This window comes from Ciconia boyciana, chromosome 5 (assembly GCF_034638445.1).
Source record: "Ciconia boyciana chromosome 5, ASM3463844v1, whole genome shotgun sequence".
In the NCBI taxonomy this organism is placed as follows: Eukaryota; Metazoa; Chordata; class Aves; order Ciconiiformes; family Ciconiidae; genus Ciconia; species Ciconia boyciana.
The window spans coordinates 37491686-37516799 of record NC_132938.1 but is presented as its reverse complement, the minus strand read 5'-3'; the positions used below and the strand labels follow the sequence as shown (position 1 = coordinate 37516799).

At 47.6% G+C, this 25114-nt stretch overlaps 2 protein-coding genes and 1 long non-coding RNA gene across 4 annotated transcripts; 2 read left to right on the top strand and 1 right to left on the bottom strand.

Annotated features, from left to right (window-relative positions):
* The first annotated feature begins 1600 nt into the window (after window positions 1–1600).
* On the top strand, window positions 1601–6644 carry CDKN2AIP (CDKN2A interacting protein). The gene is made up of 3 exons (XM_072862138.1): window positions 1601–1949; window positions 2042–2172; window positions 2957–6644. Exons 1-3 carry the CDS (start codon window positions 1690–1692, stop codon window positions 4552–4554), a joined length of 1989 nt encoding a protein of 662 aa, XP_072718239.1. The 5' UTR covers window positions 1601–1689; the 3' UTR covers window positions 4555–6644.
* A 3775-nt stretch (window positions 6645–10419) lies between these two features.
* Window positions 10420–18406, bottom strand: LOC140651796 (uncharacterized). 2 transcript variants are annotated; one of them, XR_012042519.1, is made up of 3 exons: window positions 17400–18406; window positions 12022–13482; window positions 10420–10581 (listed from the first exon to the last, which is right to left on the bottom strand). It is a non-coding gene; the product is annotated as an uncharacterized lncRNA (long non-coding RNA). The 2 variants fall into 2 exon arrangements; XR_012042520.1 differs by lacking the exon at window positions 10420–10581 and having other exon boundaries at window positions 10607–12437; window positions 13240–13482.
* ING2 (inhibitor of growth family member 2) lies at window positions 18095–23379 on the top strand. The gene is made up of 2 exons (XM_072861725.1): window positions 18095–18540; window positions 22109–23379. Exons 1-2 carry the CDS (start codon window positions 18351–18353, stop codon window positions 22777–22779), a joined length of 861 nt encoding a protein of 286 aa, XP_072717826.1. The 5' UTR covers window positions 18095–18350; the 3' UTR covers window positions 22780–23379.
* Window positions 23380–25114: the final 1735 nt, after the last annotated feature.

Below are 25114 nucleotides of genomic sequence, written 5' to 3'. Positions count from 1 at the left end.
CAAAACTCTCACTAATTCAGCAAGCACCATCTCGGCAGACCGAAGCTTGGGATATTTTCACAGCATGTTTATTACTTTTTCAAACAGAACTCTCCAACTGGTTTTGAATAAAATTCTGGGGTAAACTTTGGCAACATAGAGACAGCCTACAGAGTTGCACGAACAATTATCTGAACCTTTTATAGCCAGCAGCCCCCGTACTTAGAACCCCTCATTTATTAATGTCTCCTCCAAAATGCTACAACAACCCATTTCCTTCCCACCACCTTCCTATCACACACCAAGGAGGTAAAACCATGAACTGATCCCATGAACTCCAACCTCAGCAAGCCTGGAGTGGATCTGTAAGCAGAATGATGAAACAAAACAAAAAGTAACACTTCTGTTCACACTTTTACCAGGCAGAATACAAAGTGGGCAACCCTGCCCATAGCATCTCTTTTCCTCTAGCACCCCAAAAATCTGAGAGAAGGGTGGGGAAACAGGCAGTCTGTCATAGGCTCAAGGGCCGAGGATGGCAGGTGAGCAGCTCTCCAGAAGCTTACACTCCTATATGAGCCTGAATGCAACAATTTGTGTGCAGTACCCACACGTGCACTGTCAAAAATATCAGGCTTCAGCTACAGTACAAAAAAAAAAAGGAAGAAAAAAAGCCAAACTCAACCCGATCTGTGGGTGGTATCAAAATGCCTATGATGGAGTATGCTCAAAGTGTTATCCCACAAGTGTGAGGTCCTGTACCCGCTGTGCGAGACGCCAATATAGACACAGGGCAGAGGTGTTTCATTTCACGTCTGCACAGAGCTGGGTGCTAGGTGGTAGCTCCACAAAGCTAGCACAAAGTTTGGTCATGCAGGTACACTATTTATACAGTCCAGTTATGCATATGCATGAGTAATTACACAAAGCAGTTTTCTATTGGTTTACATTCCTCCTATTTCAGCATAAAGCTACAGCGCTACTTTGAGGTTCTGCGCACGCTCAGAGGTGAGGGGTCTCTGCTTGGGCCGGGGTCTCCAGCTCGAGGGCTGTGACTTTTAGTGTTACAATGAGGACAGTTCGCGTGAGGGTGCTTCTTATCGCACTCCTACTAGTTGTTTCAGATGGTTCCCAAAACATCGTCATTAGCTTACATATTTCTCCAGGATGTGCTTTACTCCCGGGGACAGTAATTCTTGTTTAGGCGTTCCGCATTCCCGTGTGAATCCCCCGTATCAGCTTTACTTAAGTCCTGGCCTTCCACCAGCTCCTGTTAGACTGCAAAAGGGGCACGGGCAGCGACGCCTCCGAGGAACGAGGCGCTCGCCGCGACCCCGCGGCCGGTGGGGCCGTGCCCGGGGGGCCGTGCCCGGAGGGGCCCCTCCCGCCGCGCCCTGAGGCTCGGAGCCAGCGGGCCCGGCCCAGCCCCGCCCCGCCCCCGCCCGCGGGCCCTGAGGGCGGGGCGGGGGCGGGGGCGGGGGCGGGGGCGCAGCCCCTCTCGGGCCGCCGGCGGCACGAGCGCCCCCTCGCACCGCCCCCTGCCGCGCCGCAAAGCAGCCTGGGGCGGCGGCGGGCGGCCGCGCGCGCCGGTTGTGAGGTCATCCCGCGCGGCCGGAAGGAGCGGAGCGGGGCGGTTGTTTCCGTTGTGGGGGGCGGAGGAGGGCCCCGCGCGCGGAGCCGGGGCGGGCGCGGCGGGGAGCGGCGGCGGCCATGGCGGCGGGGAAGGCGGCGGCCATGGCGGCGGGGAAGGCGGCGGCCAAGGCGGCGGCCGAGCCCCTAGGGCGCACGGCGGAAGAGGTGGCTTGGGCGGAGGCGCTGCGCGGGGCCTGCGAGCCCGAGCACCACTGGCGGCACCGCCGGGAGTTCCTGCTGCGCAACGTGGGGGAGCCGCCGGCGGCGGGCAGCGCCCAGCTCCAGCGCCTGGTGTCCCTCTCCATGGTGTGGGCCAACCACGTCTTCCTGGGCTGCCGGTGAGTGCGGGCCGGGGCGGCGGGCCCCGCGGGGGCGCGGCGCGGCCGCCTGACGGCGCCCCTGCCCTCCTCTCCCCTTGTCGCCCCTCCAGGTACCCGCCGCAGGTCATGGAGAAGGCGCTGGAAATGGCCGAAGGCATCCAAGTGACCGGCGCGCCCGTCCGCACCACGAGAGATGAACTGGTTGCCAAGGTGAAGAAAAGAGGCATATCAAGTAGCAATGGTTAGCAGATCATAGCTGTGACAATACATAGGAGTCTAGAAAATGCTTGTTTTTGAATGTTCTCGGTTTACCTCGGGCTTAGAGAGTAGTCGAAATAATTTACCTTTAAAACTCATTGTTAATCGTTTCCCCTCTCTCTGCTATTTTTTCCTCATGTAATACCTGTAAAATGGATGTAATGCTACATAAGTATTCCGTTGGTAACTTAGAGCTCTTGTTTCGAATTTCCAGCGCTGGTGCACTTTAAGCTGATTACGTTTTTTAATGCGATGTAGACTATTGTACTCCAGCTTAAATGTATTCTGCTTACTTTGCCTTTAGCGCTAGTCAGACGTTGCTGCTCTGTGAGAAACTTAAGTTTCTTAAGGAAATTCTTAAAGTTGTCTTTTAAACATGTTTTTATGATATTAGTAGACAAAATACAGTTGGGTTGGGTTTTTTTAGGTCAGACAGTCTGTTTAATGTACTTTAGTAATTTTTGGTTTGGACTACAAGAATACAAATACGTACTTGCCTACGTGTCCCAAACCAAAACCTGAAATCTTTCAGGTTTTTTGTCAAAAAAAACTGAAGTGTTTTTAGTTTTTTGTCAAAAAAATACTAAAATATTTTGAAACAGTAGGTTAATACTTAAAAATGCGGTTCAAGGTGTATTCCTAATATATACCTTTTAAATTCACGGAGAGTGTTGGTAGAAATCTTTAGAAAATAGATAAATTGTCTCTAGATGGATATTTCATAGTGCAGAAATTAAAAAGGATAACATGCTTTACTTGTTTTGCAGAAGGGGTAGAGGAGCCCTCCAAGAAGCGAGCTGTTGAGAAAAGCAAAGATTCTAAGGATACTGGAAAGGATGTGAAAACAACCAAGGCAGAAGCCCCAAAGGAAACAGAGAGCACATTGGCAAAAAGGCAGGAAAAAGATACTAGCAAAGATCCAGAAAGCTCCCAGTCAACTTGCAGTTCAAATCAAGAAATGGTAACAGCATCAGACATAGAAACAGAAGGAAAACCTGCTAACGCTGAAAATACTACTGAGCAAAATCATTCTTCATCTGAAAAAGAGTCAGGAGAGAAGCCTTGCTCAAATCCACCTAAGGAAAGCAAGTGTGAAAATGTGCCGTCACCTGATAAGAAAACTACAGTAAGTGCAGTGCCACCGGCTGCCAAGAGTGCCCCGCAGGCAGAGGCGGTGGCAGCAGCGGTGCCACCGGCTGCCAAGAGTGCCCCGCAGGCAGCAGTGGTGGCTGCTGTGGTGCCACCAGCTGCCAAGAGTGCCCCGCAGGCAGAGATTGTAGCAGCAGCTGTGCCGCCAACCACCAAGAGCACCACGCAGGCAGCAGCTGTGCCGCCAACCACCAAGAGCACTGCACAGGCAGCAGCCGTGCCGCCGACCACCAAGAGCACCCCGCAAACGAGTGCTACATTGCTGTCTTCCAAAAACCAAGCAAGTGCCCCAGCATCAGTGTCCAAGAGCGGCACTCAGGCGGGCACCTCGCTGCTGCTGGCCCCCAAGAGCGGCACTCAGGTGGGCACCTCGCTGCTGCTGGCCCCCAAAAGTGGCGCTCAGGCAGGCACCTCGCTGCTGCTGGCCTCCAAGGGCACTGCTAAGGCAGGCTCCTCGCTCCTGGCCTCCAAGAGCAGTGCCGAGGTGGCTGCCTCGCTGCTGGCCGCTCGGAGCGGTGCTCAGCAGGGATCCTCACTGCTGGCTTCCAAGAGCAGTGCTCAGGTGGCTGCTTCACTGCTGGCCACTCGGAGCGGCGCTCAGCAAGGTCCCTCGTCACTGGCCTCCCGGGGAGGAGCTCAGGCAGGTGCTTCCCTGCTGGCCTCCAAGGGTGGCACGCAGGGAGGTTCACCACAGCTTGCCTCCAAGAGTGGCTCGCAGGCAGGCGAAAGCCCTGCTAAGGCTTTGTGCAAACCCTTAACCAGCGAAGATGCAAAGGAAAGACAACCTTTTTTCAACAGACTATACAAAGCTGTGGCCTGGAAACTGGTTGCTGTTGGAGGTTTCAGTCCTAACGTAAATCACGCAGAACTTCTAAACTCATCTATTCAGTCTGTAAAAGCTACGTTGGATGTTGCTTTTGTTCCCCTGAAGGAACTTGCAGACTTGCCTCAAAATAAGAGCTCTCTAGAAAATATAGTTTGTGAACTGAGGTGCAAGTCTGTCTACTTGGGTACTGGCTGTGGTAAAAGTATGGAAAATGCCAAAGCGGTTGCTTCAAGAGAAGCTTTGAAATTATTCCTCAAGAAGAAAGTTATTGTGAAGATATGTAAAAGAAAATACAAAGGTAGTGAAATTGAAGATTTGGTACTTCTGGATGAGGAATCAAAACCTTCGAATTTACCTCCAGCTTTAAGAAATCCTCGTGAGATCTTGTAGGGGAGAATCGCTGTTTGTACCATGTATAGTATTTCAAGACAAGGACTAAAGGTTAATTTTGTACTTTAAAAATGTAGGCTTCCAGATATTTTGTATTTCTTTCTCAGTTTTGCAAGACAATGATAGTCCTTTCACTTGGTAGCAATTGTATAAAACTTGTTAGAGATGACAAGTGCGCATTTAAAGGTATGCCTTAATATATAGCACACTAGTGTGCTGTTTTATTTGCAAAATAGTCTACCTAATTCTTCTATTTTTAATTAAATGATTAAGGTACAATTTGCTGTTTAAAACCTGACAATTTTGTAATTCTTACGATTTGATGGCAGTGTGCTCAATTGTCTACCATGTCTTTTTTAGCCACGTAGAAGTATGTATATAGGGACCATAATACTTGAATGATTGAAAGTTGTTTAAAAATTTCAATCAAAAAATTGAATCATCTGTTTCAGGCGTGTTGCTCATAATGTTCACTGTTGCTCATACTAGGAGAGAAAATAGTTTGTTGACTATTTTTATGGGATGTCGTAACACTCACAATATAAATGACACCCTGATCCCATTTAACATTATTCTAGCAGGTTAGATCCCATTTAACATTATACTGGCAAATTATCAGTTAGCAGTCAAGTCACAGATACTTCAGCCACCAAAACTCTGTGAGCAGATTTAATTTATATTGTGAAATATAATTTACAGGTTTTTTCAAATAAACATGGGTTTCTATACTAAGCATATTTGACTGCTACTAAAACAATAAAACCTCTGGGATATGCTTTTATAGTACTTTGGTTTTGGCTATTAAATATTCCAGCCATTTCAATAACTCTGCAACACCTTAAGAAAAGCTTTACTTTGAGTGGCTTCAAGGTGTAATCCTGCAAGGATGAGTTGTTTTCTTCGGATGCGTAGCTGAAATACTGTAAAACTGATAGAGTGGACCTATAGAATATCTATTTCTACTTTTGTAACACTTACCAAGATAAGCAAAGTGAAGATGCTGCTGTCTCCTAGAGACAGCGAGTGCGTTGTAAAGCGTTCACACCAACTGAGCCTGCCCTTTGCTACATTTTTACACGATGTACAGAATGGTTTGAAGCAAAGAAAGTGGGAGATTACCTTTTATTCTCAATGTTACTGAAATAACCTGCACAAACTGCATGTTTTGATATATTGGATAATGACATGTAATTGTAAAAACATAATGTCTTCAGTGCTATTTTGAATTAATCTTGTCCGATTACAGTAGTTAGCATCATTTAATGGAGACCTTACATTTGACTGACAGATCCATTGATCAAGTACTACAGGAGTGAATAGGAATTCCTGGGATCGCGGTAGTGCATATGTCCACTTAAAGACTTCAAGTTCTTTGGTAATTTTGGGACTAAACCACAATGGCGTTGATACACTGTACCCTGCGTGATTTTGAACAGCAGTGGCTGTCCAGTCCGTAGCACCTGAAGCCTGCAAGGCGCTCGCGCTTCCCGATGGCCGGTTGAGACCTTCCTCCATCTGACCCCTGTGCTTCTGTGCCCTCGGTCGCCCTTCGCTCTAGTTAGGTTTCTCAGGAGTTCCCCCTCGGTGTTTCTGGAGCACCACCCAACGTTCGGAACGCGATGCGTTAAATTGCATCTTACGTGGCGTAAGAATTGGTGTGTGCTTCCAGCGCAGAGCGAGTTTTGTGCTGTATTTGGGAGTTGTGGTATTCATGCCAGGAAGCGTGAGATCTGTTTCCAAATCCTCACCCTGCTCAGGTGGAGACACAGAATGACTGTTTTTGCGGGGCAGGAATTGTGTCCTGTGCCCTCTGAAGTGCAGCTTTTCTAGCTGTTAGTTTGGGCATCTCTAGATCTCTGGCTGAGGATTGCAGCAAATGTGAAAACCTGTGCTTCCCGTCTGTAAAGCAAAGCTCACAGTATTTACCGACCTCAGGGGGTGGCGGGGTAACTGTGTTAAACGGCTGAGGTGCTAGATGCCTTTTTTTAAAGTTCTGACTTAAGCTTACTTTTTTTAGAATTTTTGAATGTTACTCCTCTTTGATGTTTGGTTGTGATTCATTAAAGGACGAGTCTGTAGCTACTCTTAATAGAAACTGAAAGTTGAAGTGTGTTATTTTTATTTCGCATTCTGCATGGAAAGCAGCTCAACAAGCAGATTCCAACACAGGAGTAAATAAGCATTAAGTATTCGAATGAGAATTTGTTAACGTTTCATTAACCCTAAAGGAAGAAAGAATTTCAAAGAACCGGCTGTGGTAGGAAGCACTTGTGCAGTCCTGTCAGTTCTAAAACCTCTGGGCCTCCCTTCCAGGTAGTGTCCTGGTCTCTAGCGACTGGGATGCTGGTTGTTAATTGTCAGGCCTTGCTGATGAGGGCCGGCTAGAACAAATGCACTAACGCTGTAGGTGTGCAAATGAAACCGACAGAAAAAGTGGCCCTGGATTTTCTGCGGGACTACAGGAAATTCCAGTCATTAAAAATGACTCCTGTTTCCTCTGAGGGCCGCTAGAACAGCTGAAGTACGTGCGGCTGGCTCCGCTGCCCAGGCGGTTGCTGCTAGCCGGTTACCCGGCACACGCCGATTCCGGTGGCTACCGGTAACAGCCCGCGGGGCGCTGGCCACAAGGCGGCGCTAGAGCGCCCGCCGGCGGCGCTCCCCCCTTCCGCCCTGCTGCGCCCAGGCCGCCCCGCGCAGGCGCTGCCGGCGGCGTCGCGGGGGCGTGGCTGCGCGCCCTGCAGCCGCTCGAGCAGCCAGCCTCGGGGGCGGAGCCGCGGCGCCTAATTTGCTTAATATATTCGCGGGGCGGTGCCGCGGCGGAGGCCCCTCAGCGGGGCGGGTATCGCGGCCACGCGAGAGCGTGGCGCTCCTCCGGGGGCGGCCGGGCGGCCCCCCCCTGTCTGTGCGCCGTCTGCGGAGACTAGCCCCGGGAGAAACGGGGCGGCGAGCGCTCCTCGCTCTGCCCTAGAGGGCCTCCCGGCGGCCGCGTCATATAAAGCGGCGGCAGCGCCGTTTAGCGGCCGGGATGTTCTGAAGACCTGCTCGCTAGGCCACGCACGGAGGACGCTGGTTCCTCATGGGCTCCGCGCCCGCCTAGGGGAAAGTCCCCGGACCGCCGGCAGAGAGTGCCGGGCGCTGCCCGCGCCCCCGCCTACCCCGAGCCTCACGCAGTCCCCGCCGAGACGCCCCCGGGCCGAGCGGGTGAGCGCCGGGCAGGCTCTCGTCACGGCCACAGACACGCAGGTAGTGCGCAGGCGCACCAACAGAACGGGGCTCACTCTCAGGCCATCCCCTTTTGCGTGTCCCGGCTCCAGTCACGGGCGCTCCCGCCCCACGGCGCGGTGCCTGGGCCGCGGCCTGCCGGGCTGGACTCCCCAGCGGCGGAGCACCGGGGGGGAACTGACTGAGGGAAGTGGTAGCTTCCCCGGCGCAGCAGAGCTGTTTGCAGGGGGAGCAGGAAGAGCAAAACGCACGTGGGGACACATTGCTTCCCCGGCAGCGGCTCTGGCGGGCAGGACACGTGGTCCCGCGCCCCCTCCTCCTCATAGCCAGCGGGCTGCAGGGTGCCTCCTGACGTACAGGCTCGGTCGAGGAGGCACTCGCCCGACGGAGCTCCTGTCCCTGCCCGAAAAGGCTTTCCTTCCTTCCTTCCCCGCTCCTGGAAGAAGCAAGAGGCCAGACGGAAGTATCTTGTCGCGTTCGTTTGCACCACGCAGAAGTTAAACATCAAACGCAGGGGAGTCCGATGTGTATCCGAGCGACAGCACGGAAGCTGATATAGCACAAACATCACGCTTCTCCAGCGCGGCAGCCACTTACGCCCTGGGCTGCGCAGGGCTGAGTGCAGGGCATGCCCCTGGTTTCCCCTCCGCACTTCGACCTCCTCGGAGAAGGCCGGCACCTCTGGCCAGTGAGTGCCACCAGTGTAACCTGCCCACTCTAGGCAGAGTCTCATGCTTACGCTCCCTGATGCTACACACAATGCTGCTGCCTGCAGCAATCTTTCACGTAAGTACTAGCCACGCCGATAAACTGAATTAATTTCATAGGCAGTGCCGTTCTTGCCTCTAGTATGTAAACCAACACATCACCATGCTTGACTCCATGGAATTAAGCCTTCTGCTGCCCTAGTCATGTCTGGCTATGAAACACAACAGAAGAGCACTGGCAGAGATCCCCAAAATAACATCAAGTTCAGGCACCTCAGGCCCAAAAAATGTGATTCATGCTCCCGTTACCCAAACAGCACCCAAGTGGCGCAGAGCCAACACTTCCTTCTGGTTCATGCTCTCAGTACTTACGAAGCTCCTGCAGAGCTTCACCCAGGTCTGCTGAACTAGCAGTGTCTTTCTTTTTGGTCAAGCTTCAGGCGTGAGGTCTATACATCGGCACAGTACCGTTTACAAACCCCTCTGGTTTCCAACATCTGCCATTCTTCTTCCAGCAATATCCTCATGGTGACATCTTTTCAGCTGTGTCAGACCTCTGTGCTAGGCAGAGATCAGCGTGCAGAGCGGGGAGTAGCTCCGTGCAGAACTAGCTACGACAGCTCTGCTTCACACAAGAGCTTTGAAAGGGTGCACAAAGGGCTGACAAACCACCTGCCTTGAGCTGTCATTTTGGTTGCTGTCTTAGCCACTCAAGCTACTTGAGTGCCTTTCTCTCTTTTCTCCCATAATTCTTCATGTGATCAGCCATATGTATGTGGGGAAAATAGAGATTTCAAATCAAAATGCTATCAAAGAACCCATCCCAAAAGAAACAACTAAACTAGGGCACAGTTCTATGAAGTTCTCTTGGTTTTGGTTGAGAAACTGTAATGAAATCCCAGTGCCCTAGTTTCACCTGCTGAAAAGGATATCTCTAAGGCTCTATGAAGCTAACGTTTCATGAGCTGTCGCCCCTCTGTAGTGCAGGTAGCACCTGCAGTACAGGCTGAAGACCACAGACAAGCCTGTGTAGACAAGCTGAAGCTTGTGCAGTGACTGATGTGGGTTTGGTTTTCTTTTTTGGCCCTAAAGATTGCACTATAGTGTCTTAACCATTTGGGCTGGTTTTCTCTGTGTGTGGACAAAATTCTCTCACTTGTTTATGGTAAATGTTGGTCTTGAAATTTGTTAACAGGAGAGAAGATGTCAAAAATCAAATTCATCTTGACTACAGATGACAATAAGCTGACATGACATGGTCTAGTGGTCCAGAGACTGAGGGGAAAAGCACACACTGAAAGAGTTTTGATGCTGTCTCTCTCTTTCACTAGGCAGATCTATCCTCCAGCTTTGTAAGTTGCAAACTGCAGAGAAAATAACAGCAATATCTGCTTTGTAGAATATTTTTTAAGCTTTTCTTTCAGCTAAAATGTGCATTTTTGCAATGTTTTGCATGGTGTATAATATGCCACACTCTTTGTCCATTTGACAATTAACTTGTATTTGTGTGCCTTCTAGATGGTTCTGTTAGTTGCCACTGCCACAGCAAAGGTATTGCCATTAGCTAGGTTATGTGTTTTTAAGAAAATATTGTAATTTATGCTCGTTACCCCTGCACCGCCACCCATTTTGAATCTGCTGTCAGGAAGTATCAATTTTTAGGCTGTGATTAATGCCACTTCTCTTCCTTGCATGCATTTAAACCTGTGCAATTTCACTGAATCCCTGTGATTACAGGAAGACAGTTACTGCACGTGGCTGAGCTAGGATACTTGCCGAAGTAGAGCTGGCCTGAGCAGAGTGTTACCAGCACTTGCACACAACTATTCAGACATACGGCTGGCCTTTTGTACATGACAGCACAGGTTTCCATCTGCACTGAAGACACACTCACGTACGAGCATTCGGAAAAACAGGTTTTATGTTGATACCTGGTAATAGTTTCAAATATTTCAATAGTTTCAGCCTACGTTATAGGCTAATTTGAAAATGGCACATGATAATTTCTGAGCACAACTGCCTGTTGCTAAGGCAATGGAAGACTGGGTTCCAGTGGTTACCAGTTAGGTATTTTCTTCCTCCAGTAGCATTCCTGCAACTAGAAATGCATTGTTCAGCTCCGATGTCTGAGCCTACAGCCCTTTACAGTTTGAATCGTCACTGGTGGCCAAGTAACATTAATTGTTAGGCCCAAGTAGAATGCGAAACTGCATGTTTTAAATGCCACTGTCAGAGATGAATCACATCAGGCAAAAGATACTTTGTCACTAGTAAGAAAGACAGTCTAACCAACGTTTGCCCGATTTTCTAAATCCTCTGGTGTTTTACATTTTAACTGCAGTCTAAGAGACAAACTATATTCAGTCAGATGCTGCCCATATTTTGACAATAGCCTTACAGCCCAAATCCTTCCTCAGTTTGGAGGAAATACCACACTTCTGTTTATTATTTTGGCAAGAGGATGGTTGAGAGGCTACGGCTCTATTAATCTTGTTTAACCAATATTTTTTCTCACAATTACAACTGAATAATAAAGCAAATGTAAACTCTGTCAGTTCTTGGGAAAAAAAGTGTACTTCAATCATATGTTAGTAGTATAGAATAATACTCATTTTTGGTAACTTGAAGTAAGTGGTGGCACTGAAAAATTCGCGTAGCAGCAGCACCCCTAAGAAACACATAATGCAGGTGACTTGGTGCTACAGAGTTATTCTGAAGATAGGAAATTACTCTCTGGTGCTATTTGCAGTGACTTTTCCCTTGCACTAGAGATTAATCATTTGTAGTAGGTTTGGATAAGCAGATTCCAAAGAAAAAAAAAAACCACACTAGGAGGGAAATGAAATGAGGCTCCCTCCTGTTTGGTGTGGAGTTTTAATGACGTATGCCAAAACTCTCTGCAAGTTTTGAGGGAAACTCTGAAATTCATACATGGTAACTATAGGCATGTAATTACCCCATTTCCACATACAGAGTAGAATTCATTTCACTGACATCTGTGACAACAGACCTGGGCTCCCCTTACAGTCAATGGAGACATTTTTAGGGCAAGACCTATTTATACTAAGGTTCTCCCTCATTCGACGTATTTGGCTGGATGACTCCCACCTTTATTTCCTGAGGTGGAAAGAAAAATTAACATCCACATACGGGAGAGTATTATGAATGTCTTAAACCATCTACTGAAACTTCCTGCAGGTGCACCACCTGCCCTCATTTCACAATCTTGATTACAAAGGTGCAATTGTGTATGTTTGTTCCTCACAAGAGGAAGAAGTAAGAATGTGTTTTTCACGTGACCTGTGCTGAGCAGCAGAATCACAGACACGCAGGATGCATGTTAGCATGTAGCTCAGGTAAGAGCACATAAAAAATCCTTTGTTTATTGTGGGCAAAAGGGGCTCAGTTCTTTTCCATTAAAGTCACCTGGATTCTTCCACTTATGTGAATGGAAGAGGATCAAGCTTCAGGGCTCAAGTAAGACAATAAAAACGGTTGCCACATATTTACATAAGATTAACTTGTTACCATTCCTCACCTGGCTTCCCTAAACATCATCTGCACACTTCCCAAGTTCTTTGCCATGGTGATTGGCTCTGGAGCCAGAAAGCAAATCCACCGATTGTTTATGCTTTAGAACAGTACGTGAGGAAGAAGAGTCACTGTCTGAAAGCTGTTTCCTGGAGAGGAAAACAGGGACGTGTTACTTCAGCCACAAGTGGAGAGATCCGTGTTGTAATGACAGGGAGTGATCCATGTGGCTCTACGCACCACAGCAGCCAGATGCTGCCCCTCAGCTGGTTAGCAGTATCCCCCTCCTCTAAGGAGCTGCAGTTCCTATACCAGCCAGCATGCTCCACACCACCTGTGAGAAGTTGGTGTTGTCCAGCTCCTGCTGACTTCCAGAGGGCATTCTGAACAGAGCGGATACTCTCAAAAAGGAGCAGTGTGGTTCTGCTCAAAACAAAGCGACAATATGTCAGTATGCTCTGATGGAAGCAATGATGTCATATAAAAGTGAATTCCTTAACATCTCCTGCCTTGGACCTATCAACTTCTCAAAACACTTTTGGGGACAGACATGGGATTAGAGTATGGAAGCTGAATGGGAAGAACTGTAAAAATAGATAAATGGTTATTACAAAACAAAGCACAAACTAAACTTAGTTTGCACACTTTACTCCATTTTTCACTCTGCTCGTGGTGAGATGAACAGAACCCATCAGTTTGAAGAAAAAAGATGAGCTGGGTATTGTAGCTGCCTTCTTCCCCATGTTAACACAAGTCAAGTGATCGCTAATTTGGGCTCCGGAAGAAATTTTCTTTTAGAGCATATTGGCAGAAAACTTGGAATTTCTCCAGTTTTTGAACAGATGTTTGCATTTGGATGAGGAAGAACATACATCTCCTGATCAGTGCGGGATGTTTGTTACTTGGTGCTAGAGAGCTCTTTGATACAGCTGAGGATGAGGCTAGCTGGGAAAAAAACACACGCCAGTGCTTTCAGGAAATGTACTGGTTTAGTTTATCACCTTATTGAAATGATCTGATATTAGCCCATGTCTTATTTTTAGGTGTCCTACACCTGTGTAAATGAAAGAGAAATATAATAATGGTTGTTTCCATGTGATTTGTGTTTCACCAGATAAATCAAGCCTAATGTTCAAGGAAAATCAAAAGCGATGACATCTGCCATTACAGGGAAGTATCTTTTCTGGATGACCTGATGTTAGAGAAGTTTTCAAGAACAGCTTACCCAGACAAACACGCTACTACCTCTGTAGCTCTGGCAAGGATAGCCTCTTTCTGTAATATCGCCTATATGAAGATCACCTATGGCCTTTCTATATGACCTTTTTATGGCCTATAGCTTTCTTCAGCTGCCTTTTTAAAAAGCCCATCTGGCTTGTACTCGTTCTTTCTTTTCTTTGCATTTCTTTTCTTGGTATCTTGGAGAATTCTTCATCCTCTTCATCCCATGGAAACCAGAGAAGCATACCTGCCAAGAAATATATATCGTGAAAAATCCGTTCTGTTCCATTTGCTTAAAAGAAGAACCCTGTTATCATCCTTCCAGTGTTTCCACTAAATGCTAAGTAGGTCTTTCAAAATTACAGCCCCTTATGCACTTGTCCTCATCAATAATGCTGCTTTTCATTATTTTTTCCACGGGCTGAAACTCTTCCTGGGCTATCAATGGAAAGCCGAAAAAAATCTAACCAACTTGTGTATTATTAGGTGAAACAGGACAGGAACCAGCTATGATTTGAGGATGTAAAATCAGGATTATGAAAGACGAGAGGCAAAACTGCAAATGGGGAAAATAAGATTTGGACTAAATATCTGGAAATGTTTTATTGTAGTAAAATCTATAATACAATGAAATAATCTTTCACAAGAAGAAGGGGAATACTCTGGGACTCTTAAAAACTATACTGGGAAATGATAAAAGAAAAGTGGGGGTAGTTTAGAGACATATAAATAAATCTAAATAAATTCAATATATGACTTCTGTGCATTACTTACTCTTGGAAGACAACCATTGAGGCGGGTTTTATGCAATACACCCTAATAACACATCCCTGATACCACTGCGAATGTCAACCTCAAGTTGACAATTCTCCACTTAGTGGAGAGGGTTGGTGGAAATGCATGGTCATTCTGCCTGTCCATCTCTACAAATAGCAGGGTTTTGCTCTACCATGCCCCTTCTTATCTCCAAATTATTCTCACAAACAGTCACCAAAGAGGAGACATAGTTGGGTTGCATAGGCTATCAACCTGCAACTTGAGTCCAATACATAAAAATTCTCCAGTGCTTGCTCCTAGCCATTTTGAGGCATGATCAAACCAGAGAACTCAGCCTGCTTTTCTTGCTTTCCTTCCCCCTGAGCTTCAAACATGGAGCAAGCTAAGGCTTCTTTTTCCTAGGGAAATCTTGTCTAGCGTTACTGCTGCATTCTTAAGACTACTGAAAATTTAAATCTTTCTTTTAGTGTTCGAAAGCAGCAGACAACATTTAAATTCAGGAAATGTTAGCTGATCTCTGCTGTACCTTAGATACTGCTTCCCCCATAGTGACAAACAGCAAGTTTTTAGCACAGAAACCACCTGTAACAAATGTTATGAATTATTCTAAAAAGACTTTCTTAACTATTTCTTTACCAACCGTGCATACATAGTTTCTTGTCGGAAAAAATGTGATGCCAAAATGTTATTTTTAAATTAACATTTAATTGCAATTAACATTTAGTTTTAAATAACTTGTTAATTTTTAATGAATCTTTTTGTTTTATTTTTCTGCTCCGTAGGGGAAATCTCTATTGCTCGGCTTTATTTCTTCATGCAATGGCAGAACAATACAGCCATTCAAACTTACTATAAGCAGAAACACAACCCCTCAAAACAGCCAACATCTTTCTAAAGAATATTGTACCACTTATATTAATCCAGGTCCTTTTGCACTGGTATACAGGTAGTGCTTTTTGCCTGTACAGTAAGTGTTATCTGTTAATATTATATGAAAGAATTCAACTGATGAGGCTTCAGTTACTCAGAAGTGATAGCAATGAACACCATACAATAAAGTTTCAACGGTTTACTGCTGACAGAAGTGAAGGTAACTAGGTTATTTTTACTTTCTAAATCTATTTGCGCAAAAACTAGACAAGTAGCATAAAATGATCTGAGGCTTAGCTTCGTTAATCTGAGCTGTCACAATACACAAAAAAGCAGCAGCTGGTTTTACTGGCATTACGGATTTTAAGATGGTGCCCTTTTAAGAACATGAACACAGTGAGTTGCAGATTTCCTGTTTTTTTGGCCAGAGTGACATCAGTGGAGGAAGGATGTTTTGGAAGCACTGCCTACAACTTTGTTTTCATTCATTTTTATGAACTTGCCAGTGCACTGCTGACTCAGGCAAAGCCATCCGTCTACAGCTACAATTACTCAACGTTTTAGACGTAGACATATGAAAATCACTGTCATGTAGGATGCCAGCTTAGCAGCTGCATGAGTTGAAAGTTAAGAATGTGTTTAAATACGTTTGTGAACTGGGATCTTAAGAAAATAATACTTGCAGACTGCCATCGTGTGAGACGCTGACCTGCGGGCTGGTCGGATAAAGTCAGCGAGGTTCAACACACTAATTTCATCATAGAACTAGCCATGGAGCCATCTGGCACAGATCACGTATACACAGAATGGAAGAAAAAAGGTAGGTTGGAAAGGATCCTCTGGAGGCCATCAAAGCAGAGCCAGCTTCACAGCCAGATCAGGTTGTGCCAGGCCTCATCCAGTTAGGCTCCGAAAATATCCAAGGATGGAGACTATACAACCTCTCTGCGCAACCTGTGCTGCCGCTTAACCACTACTTTAGATCATGACATCCGGAAATGTTATCTACAGCACTAGTATGGGTGCTCTTTTAGTGCTGGCTACTTACCTATAGGTAGGAATGTAAGACAGAAGGGTTTTGGGGTTTGGATTTTTTTTTTTTTATTTTACCCTTTAATTCAATCATCTCTGATGCTGTTTTTTCTAAGTTTGCCAGATGTTGTATTTTCCCCCATTTTTTCAGATTCCTGAAATATAAATGCAATATACTGTAAAATGTACATGTCTCCTCAGGATGTTTCAAGACTCCAAAAGCTTTTTTTTTCCTGATTCTTACCAATTATTATTCATGTAGTAAAGATCAGAAAAATGTCTGAAAGGGAGGTGGGGATGAAATCTCAACCTTTTAGTAATTCTATCTGCTTTATGTCATTCTCCCAGTAGGAAAAAGTATATAGCTAAAAAGTATATTTCTACTTTTGTTTCCTACTATATTTGTTGTGGCCAACATTTGATGCAAATCCTGCAACAGCCTTGGGGAAGACAGGATAGTGTCAAAATTGGGAGATTTGTTGGCAGGTGAGTGCATTTTAAAAGGCTAAACTTCTTTGATACCTTATTTAGAATTCTCTGAAATGATTCCTCAGGATAAAAATGTCACTCAGCTTCCCTAAGTAATAGTTTATCACAAATCATTTTGCCCTTCTTTAAAACTAGATAAGGTAGCTCTTATTATGGGCAAGAACAGTCTAAACTATTGCTTCTTACAGTTGGAGGACATGAATTAATTAGATGCCTCACCCTGTCAACTGCTACAGTGAGAAAAAGCTTGACTACGGAGCACACCCTTGTGTACCAGACAGAAACTTGCCTTCCCTGCACATAGCCTGTCACTACGCTATCGGTACAAACCTCATCTCATGATGAAAACTGCTCTTTAGAAATAAATTGTTGCAGATATAGCTCACAACAGCGTTTGGGAGAGAAATACGCAAGCCATCTGCAAACAATCTAACGTGCATATACATTTTATTGCAACAAAACTTACTCACATTCCCCTCCTGTCAGACGTGATGACTTTGGAAAGGTGGGTTTCAAGAGATTTAGCGCCATCAGTGCTGACAGATTATTTTGTATGCCAAAATATTGCAAGAAAATGAGAGGACGGTGCAAAGGGCAGGGTTGCAGCATCAAATGTAAAACTTCTGCACTTTTCTGCTTGCTCAACTATGTTTTGTATTATCTCCTGAAAATGTGGGAAGGTTCGGGATTATGACTGAAAATACAGTGCAGAGTTTCACGGCCTATACAGGGAACAAGCATAATCCGTGACAGCAGCAACACGCCCTCGAGATAAACTCCTCAAGGTCTCCAAGGGCAGAGAATGTTCTGGGAAAAGCGAATAAACACGGGGAGACTGACCAGAGAAGGGTGTTAATAAACACACCCACGAGAGCAAGAGGAGGCACGCCTGAGGGACCCTCGTGAACCTCTCCCCTGAGACGCTCGCGGTCCCCAGGGCCAGGTCACAGCGCCGCTCCCCGCCCTGCTAACAACCCTGCAGCGGCGGAAGCTCACCGAAAACTGGAGGTAAAACGAAGTCACTCACACCTGGCGGTCCTTTCTGCTCTCTTCGCCTTCACCTCACACAGGTGCAACAGGGCCGCGCCCGCCGCAGGGGACACACGCCGGCCCCCGCCGCCCCTCAGGGAGGGCGGCGAGCGGCATGGCGAGGGGGCACCGCCGGCGGCTCGGCGAGGCTGGGCGCAGAGATGGCGGGCGCAGGCAGCGCGCCGCTGCCCGAGGGACGAACGCGCCCGGCCGTTGGGGGAGCCTCCGCTCCGCCCCGCGCGCGTGGCGCCTCAGCGCCCCCCGCAACGGCCGCCCGCCCCCGCCCACACACGGGCGCCGCCGGGGCACCTGGCGCGGGGAGGGGCGGGGCGGGGCGAGCCGCTCGGTTGCAGCCGCCTCGCTGCGCGCCGCTGTCGGGCTGCGGGGCGCCGGTAGCCCCCCGTGGCGACCGCCTCCATCAGCCGGCGACCCCGCGCCGCCCGCCGGCGGGGTCAGCACTCCGCCCCGGGCGCGGAAACGGCGGATGCGTGCGCCTTTAAGGAAGGCTCCGCCTCCGCGCTGGCTCCCGCCCCTTGCCGCGCGCCGGGCCAGTAGGGGCGGGCGAGAGGGGAAGGCGGGAGAATGCGAACCCCTCGCAGCGCCGCCAGCCGCGCCTTATAAGGGCAGGGCCTCGCGCATGCGCGCAGCCCGGCGGCCAGGGGCGGGGGCTCCGAGTGGGTTTTGCTTCGGCGGCGGCACCACCGCGGCGGGAAGGGGCGCGGGACCCCGCGGACGGGCGGCCCGGCCCAGCCCAGCCCGGCGGCGCGCTCTCCCCCCCCACCGGCCCCCGCAGCGTCTTCGGCCCGGCCCGGCCCGCGCAGCTCGGCCGCCGGCGGGCGGAGGGGCGGCGGCAGGAGGGAGCGGAGCGGGGCCGCCGCGGGGACCCCGCGCCCGGTGCGGGCGGTGCGGCGGCGGCGGATGTGCTGCTGGCGCGGGGGGATGATGCTGGCGGGGCCGCAGCTGGTGGCGGGGCCGGCGGCGCCGGGCGGGGAGCGGGCCCGGCTGCTCTCGCTCTACGTGCAGGACTACCTGGAGTGCGTGGAGTCGCTGCCGCTGGACATCCAGCGCAACGCCTCGCTGCTGCGGGAGATGGACACGCAGTGCCAAGGTGGGCGCCGCCGCGGGACGCGGCCTCCGCCACAGGGCACCGGGCGGGGGGGAAGGGAGGGCCCCCCGCCGCACATGCGCCCGGCGCGGAGGGGCCGGGGCTGGGGCGGGCCCGGCGGAGGGGGGGTGGGCGCCGGGGTGGGCCCCCTGCCGGGGCCTGCGCGGGGCTGAGCCCGCGGCGCTGCCGGGACGCCGCGCTCGGCGTCTGCCGGGGCGGGCGGCGGCCCGTCCCTCCCGGGGGAGGGCGCCCCGTGGCGGCGGTGGCTCCGCCTCGGGGGCGGTGGGAGCCGGCGGTGCCGCGCTGCCCGGAGCTAGGCCCCGGCTCCGCGCGGGGGCCCGCTCCGCCGTGCGGAGCCGCTCCCGCCCCGCTTGCTCCCTCCCCGCCTTCCCCCGCCGGGCAGCCCCGCTGATGGAAGCGGCGGCGGTGCTGCTGGAGGCGGGGGCACGGGAGTCGGTTTTACGGCTCGCTCTGCCCCGCCGCCGCCGCGCGGGGGTTGGGGGTGCCGCGTCCCGGCCGAGCCGTGCCGTGCCGCGCCGCCCTGCCCCCGTCCCGCGGCACATCGCGGCTCTCCGAACCGTCCCGCCGGGGGTTAGCGCACGGGGCGGGGGCTGCGTACGTGTTCGCGGTGTGCCCTCGGGTAACGGAGGGGGGCCACAGAGCGGGAAGTTACCCTGAACTTCAGTCAAAGCCATGGCCTCTTCCGAAATGCGGGTTAAATATCAATTAAAGCCATTATGCCTCCCCCTCTTGGGCCACGCAGCCGCGGTATCTTTTAATTCTAATTACTGCCTACCGCCTCATCAGGCGGTGGGACCCGCTCCTGGAGAGCGTTACTGCTTGAGCCGTGCAGCAGAGGACGAGTGGCGTGGACCCGCGGCAGGAGGGGGGGAATTTGGTCCCGTGGAGTAGGAACTAGAGCCGTATCTCCCTCCCTCGTGGGAGGCTTTCTTCACTGTGGGTAAGAGGGAACCGTTAAGGCCTTTCAGACGTTTATTGTAAACGGATTCTTTCAATTATCTTTCTAATTACCCAGGAAGATACATAAGAACAGGCTTTTGTAAGTTTTCTGTGTTTTTAAAGTCTAAAGGGCACAGACTTGTCTGCAGCGTTTTGAACTCTTAGTCAAGGCTGGACTGCCTAGCAGGCTCTTTATCTGATCTGTGGTGACAACGCTCTAGATCTGTCTCGAATAGATTAAATCTTGTATTTAGGCTATCTCTCCTATACGTATTCCTCCAGCCACTAATACCATACTGGGCCAAAGCAGAGGTTTGTTGCTAGTTTTACCAAAGTCTTCAGCTGTTTTAAAAAACAACAACAACAAAGAAAACCCAAACCCCTAAAAATTTGATAAAAATATTTTTGGCCCAAGTCTGAAGATGTAAAAGCGGTACTGTATAACTTCAGCTAATTTAAAAGGTAGTGATAGTTCATGCAGGAGGGACAAAGCCACTCCTGTGCTTGGAAAACTGAGGTCCTTTTAGCTTTTATTAGCTCCACCAAACTTAATCAGATTATCTGTAATGAACACTTGGCCCTGGTTTGTGTTGTGTGTTTTGGGTTTGTTTTTTTTAACAGGGGTTTCAGAGCTATTTAGTTGAGTGTATGGATGCCTTCTCTAATCTTAGGGAGCAACAAGGAGTTTGGTTAACTTGCATCTCTCTCAATCCAAAAGTTCTCTCTTCTTTTTGAAGGCCAGTGATCAATTTAGTGTGCAGCATATCTTCACAGGCTGCATCCAGGGAATCATCAGCGTAGGGTGAATGTTATTCTCTGTCACCGTGTGAAAAAGCTAACAGTTATTGCTTGTGGGCTCTTCTGGGCAGGGCGTTCCCAATATGGGTAATCTGTGTAACTACACCTACACTTATTTTTTCCCCTAAAAAAAAAAAGGCTGGGTGGGAGATAGCGTGGCTGCAGAATATTGTACTCTGGTTACACATTTCTAGTTCAACAGCCTACAAAGTACCCTACTCCATGCTTTTCAGGAGCAGAGGGTAAGATTCTGCCCCACCCTGTCAGGGCAACAGGCGAGTAATGCAGCTGAAGATGCAGGGAGACAAAGCTTGTGTTTTTACTGGTAGCTCAAATGCTAGTATTGAGAAAAAATAGGTTAAGTGAGTTATTGGACAGGCAGAGTAGTGATTTTTCTCTTCCACTAGTGAAAGTCTGGAATAGAACAAAATGCTGTTGGCTCCTGTTGTCATACAGGTTTGAGAATTTGTAGTAAAAAGCGGCCGTTGATGCTTAAGCTGCTGTTTCAAGATGTCAGCAGGAAAAAAATCACTGTGAACAATATTGAGATAATATCTGTGGCTTCCATTTAGTACAAGCTTGAATCATTTCACAACTGGACGATGCAGACAAATTCTTTAAAAATGAAAGCGAGTTTGTGAAACACAGGTCTTTAGGATGAGAGAGATTATACTGCATCTCTTCTCGCTTTAGAAGTAAATAGTTCACTGTCATTCATAAATTCCCTTGCCTGTTCAAATAAAATCCTTAAGTTGTTTCTGAAGGAACCAGTACTGTATCTAACACTGTGCATCACGTTTCCCTGTCAGTTCTACTAATCTATTTCCTTCCACTTTAGCAATTTCTCTGTCTCTTATGTATAGGTCTAGTGTAACTTTTGGTCTGGAAAATATTATTTTAAAATCCATCAATATAGAACAATAGAGTACAGACTAGACTGGCTTGTAAGGCACTTGTTAATCTCATATTTGGGGTCATTAAACTTGCTTCTAAGAACTAAACTTTATGAAAGATTCACAGCAACTCATCCAGTTATTTTGCATGACTTGCAAGAAGAAAAGCTTAGAAGTCAAACTGTGAGCCACCCATTACTAGTTGCTTAAAATACCCTGTGATGCACTAAACATTAGGTCACCTATTCTGAAAAGTTCAGCCTCGATTTAACATGCAACTTGCTGTAATTTGTCTTGGGTAAGAGGAAAAGCATTTTGAGTGGTTTAAGTTGATTTAAATCCTGCTTGTAAATTTGCTGTTGTGTAACTTCAGTTATCATGCTCCTGTTATGTCTACTTGAAAGTGTAATACCAAACCTTTAGATGAATAAGAAGGGGAAGGCAGAGGACCTGGATATCCTAATTCTGGAGTGTTATATATCATGATATATAATGATTATATGAATTCTAAGTTTCTTCCTGTGATACAATAAGCTATTGCTTTGGTTTGTAGGCCAGGGTTTTAGAACTACTGTGGTAAGGTTTCTCAACAGAAATTCCTGCTTTTTCAGGTGGAGGCAGGGTCTAGACTATCCACGCTCCAGCAGCTATGGTCCCCTTTCTTGGGTTATCCTTTCTTTTTCCAATGACTAAAATAAGCTTGCTTTTTCTTAGAAGTTGAGAATTTTTTCTTGCAACATATTGTGATCTTAAACACTGATTTGATGACCACATGCACTTGAAGAAAATATCCAATCTAGCCCACTAGGGTATACTATAATTAAAATTTGTACTATTTCTCATCAGTTAGAAATACATTTCTATATTTTCTTGAGCATGTTCCATCTTGTGTAATTATTCCTATTATCTTTATTTTATAGAAGCATTAAAAGAAATAGATGATGTCTATGAAAAATACAAGTCCGAAAATGATCCTGTTCAGAAGAAGCGCTTGCAGCAGCATCTTCAGCGTGCATTAATCAACAGCCAAGAACTTGGAGATGAAAAAATTCAGATAGTTACTCAGATGCTAGAACTGGTAGAGAATAGAGCCCGGCAGATGGAAACACACTCTCAGTGTTTTCAAGATCTGTCTGAGAACGAAAAGCCTCTAGAAAAGGCAAAGATGGAGTCCTGCCAGCCAGAGAGATCTTCACGTAGACCTCGTCGCCAGCGAACCAGCGAAAGCCGTGATCTGTGCCATATAGCAAATGGTATTGATGACTGCGATGATCAGCCACCTAAAGAAAAAAGATCTAAATCTTCCAAGAAGAAAAAACGCTCCAAAGCCAAACAAGAGAGGGAGGTTTCACCTGTAGAATTTGCAATCGATCCCAATGAACCAACTTACTGCTTATGCAACCAAGTGTCTTATGGCGAAATGATAGGATGTGATAACGAACAGTGTCCTATCGAGTGGTTCCACTTTTCGTGTGTTGGACTCACCTACAAACCAAAGGGGAAATGGTATTGCCCCAAGTGCAGAGGAGACAATGAGAAAACTATGGACAAATGTACTGACAAATCAAAAAAGGATAGAAGATCAAGGTAGTGAAAGCAATTCATGTTTTAAAGAGTTGCTCCTTTTATATTAAAATGTTTAATTTCCAGAGAACGCTGTTTTAGGAAATGCATAAGACTATGCAATAATTTTTAATCTATAATATTAATGGAGTATTAAAAGCTGTTAAACTTTCTGTGATCTTTAACTTTCTGCACTGAATAACCAAATAATTGAAACAGGGTGGCTTCAGACCTTCACAGAAGACATTACAAGCATATGGCGCTTGGTTTCAATTTAACCCCATTAGTATTTTAAAGAACCTTATGAATCTTGAAATAATGGTGGTGGGAAAGATACTGAAGAACTTTTCATGTTATGGGAAAGGTGTTGAAAGGCCTCACGTAACTGCTAGAATCTTAACAACTGAATTTGTTCTTTATCCCAGGTCTTAAGTTTTCAGGTTTTGTGTTAACATCACACATTTGGAATTAGGGTTTTTGAATTCTGCTGTAACTGTAAAAGTCTTCCGAGCTAAAAGCAGACCTCTTCAGTGACTTTCATATGACCAGTATGTTATTTCAAGGAAGAAAATACCACTAACTTAACCTTTTTTTTTGTCAATATTAAACTCTTGTCTTTGTGACTTTACACTTGGGAGTCAATTTTTGGATATGATAGAATTATGGTCTATATGCAGTTCTGGATATTCTTGTTTGGGTTCTGTTGAGCATCCTGATGTGGTCTTTATTGTTTAAGATGGTCTCTCTAATGCCAAAACTATTTCCTTGATTGTTTATGTTTTGCCACTGCCTATATAAGCCTTGAAGTGGTAGAAGGATCCCTTGAGAGGAGGGGATATTGACATCTCAGGGAACAGGAATTGCAAATGTGATGAAATCTTCGTCATGATCAATCTCTAGAGAGTTGGAACATGACTGGTATTCTCTGGGATGTTAACTTTGCTTTTCCTTAAGTGGTATGTGTGTATGTGTGTGGCCACACCTGGGTTTAGGCACAGCACCACAGTTTTTGGACTTGGGCAGCTATCTAAAAAACCTGAAGGCAAAAGCTTTCAATAAAAGTTTTGATAGATAATAAAAAACAAAACATAAGCGTGACTGGCACAGAGCCAGTAGACAAATCGCAGCACGTTTCTGACAGGGTAAGTAACAGTGTTGTCCTGAAGTATTCCCGTAGTGTCTAAACACTACTTGGGTGGTAGTTAAAAGTGAACTTCCTCACCTCCGCTCCTTAGAGGAGGTGGAAGAAAGATGAAAACAACTGTTCCTGCTCCTTTGCAATGGAAGATGCTAATAGAGGAGAAGTGAGTGGTGTACCTGGTGTATCAAAGCTTGCACCTCGGGTTCTTGCTCAGCAATGTTCTTCCTTGAGCCTGCCTGTGCCCTTGGGGGCTTGGCAAGGCAGACAGAGCAGTTCTGCAGGGATGGATGTGGGGGTTATCTCTAGGTGGGCTGCAAGTGCTCAGAAGTCCCCATAGGTCTCTGCTCTTTGCTGCTAAGGTCTCCCTTGACAGCACAGAGGGAGAAGCGACACCATCTCTGGCCAAGCCTGACTGAAAAGCAGTTGTGCTGAGCTGAGAGCGGCCCAGAAGGCAGATGAGCAAAAGCAAGCCGCGATGGATGAATGCCATCAAAGCTCCCTCCTGCATCTCCACTAGAGGGCTGTGACGGCTGGGGCTGGAGGGCTGCATGCACTGCGCTTGGCATAGAGAAACCCTCGGTGCTGTTGGGCCAGATGGTATGAATCAATGTGCAGGACTCTAAATATTATAAGCTACGTAAAATACCGAGCCTGTTTCCACACTTATGATCTGATTCCTTAACAGGATTTAGCATTTGCAAGTAATACTAGTTAACATATGGCAGGGGAGCGTAAAGCCAGTGTTTTGAATTTTTTCTCTAAAATTGTAGGTTTATTAAGTGGACTAGCTCCACTGGGGAGACCTGTACCACAATAAGCAAACAGCTCTTGCAGGAAACTACTGTAAGGGCTCTGACCCATCAGCAGGGTAGGAGAGAAGGTAAAGCTTATCCCAAGGCCCTGTTGTGCTTTCCAGGCCTAGTGGCTAATGTGAGGTTGCAAAGATAGGCTTCTTGAGGGGCCTGGATCATGGCTACTGATGGAGAACGATCAGGCCAGCTGTTGGAGACAAGTGTCATACGTCCTCCTCTGTGCATTTTACTCCTTTTTCTATTTGTTATGGCTTAGTGATTCTTAAATTTCCTTCTTGGGAAGACTGGTTGGAAGCCTTGGACTGGGGATTTTATCAACATCATATATCTACTTAAAATGGCGATGCTCCCTAGTATTAAAAAACAAACATTGCTTAAGTAAACACTGAAGTTGCAGAACAAAGTACAAG

Bases quoted from the DNA above. Each gene is read 5' to 3' on its own strand.
- CDKN2AIP (XM_072862138.1), top strand. From the start codon at position 1,690: ATGGCGGCGGGGAAGGCGGCGGCCATGGCGGCGGGGAAGGCGGCGGCC. The intron at 1,950-2,041 runs GTGAGTGCGGGC...TCGCCCCTCCAG, and splicing joins CACGTCTTCCTGGGCTGCCG to GTACCCGCCGCAGGTCATGG. The intron at 2,173-2,956 runs GTTAGCAGATCA...CTTGTTTTGCAG, and splicing joins AGGCATATCAAGTAGCAATG to AAGGGGTAGAGGAGCCCTCC.
- ING2 (XM_072861725.1), top strand. From the start codon at position 18,351: ATGTGCTGCTGGCGCGGGGGGATGATGCTGGCGGGGCCGCAGCTGGTG. The intron at 18,541-22,108 runs GTGGGCGCCGCC...TTTATTTTATAG, and splicing joins GATGGACACGCAGTGCCAAG to AAGCATTAAAAGAAATAGAT.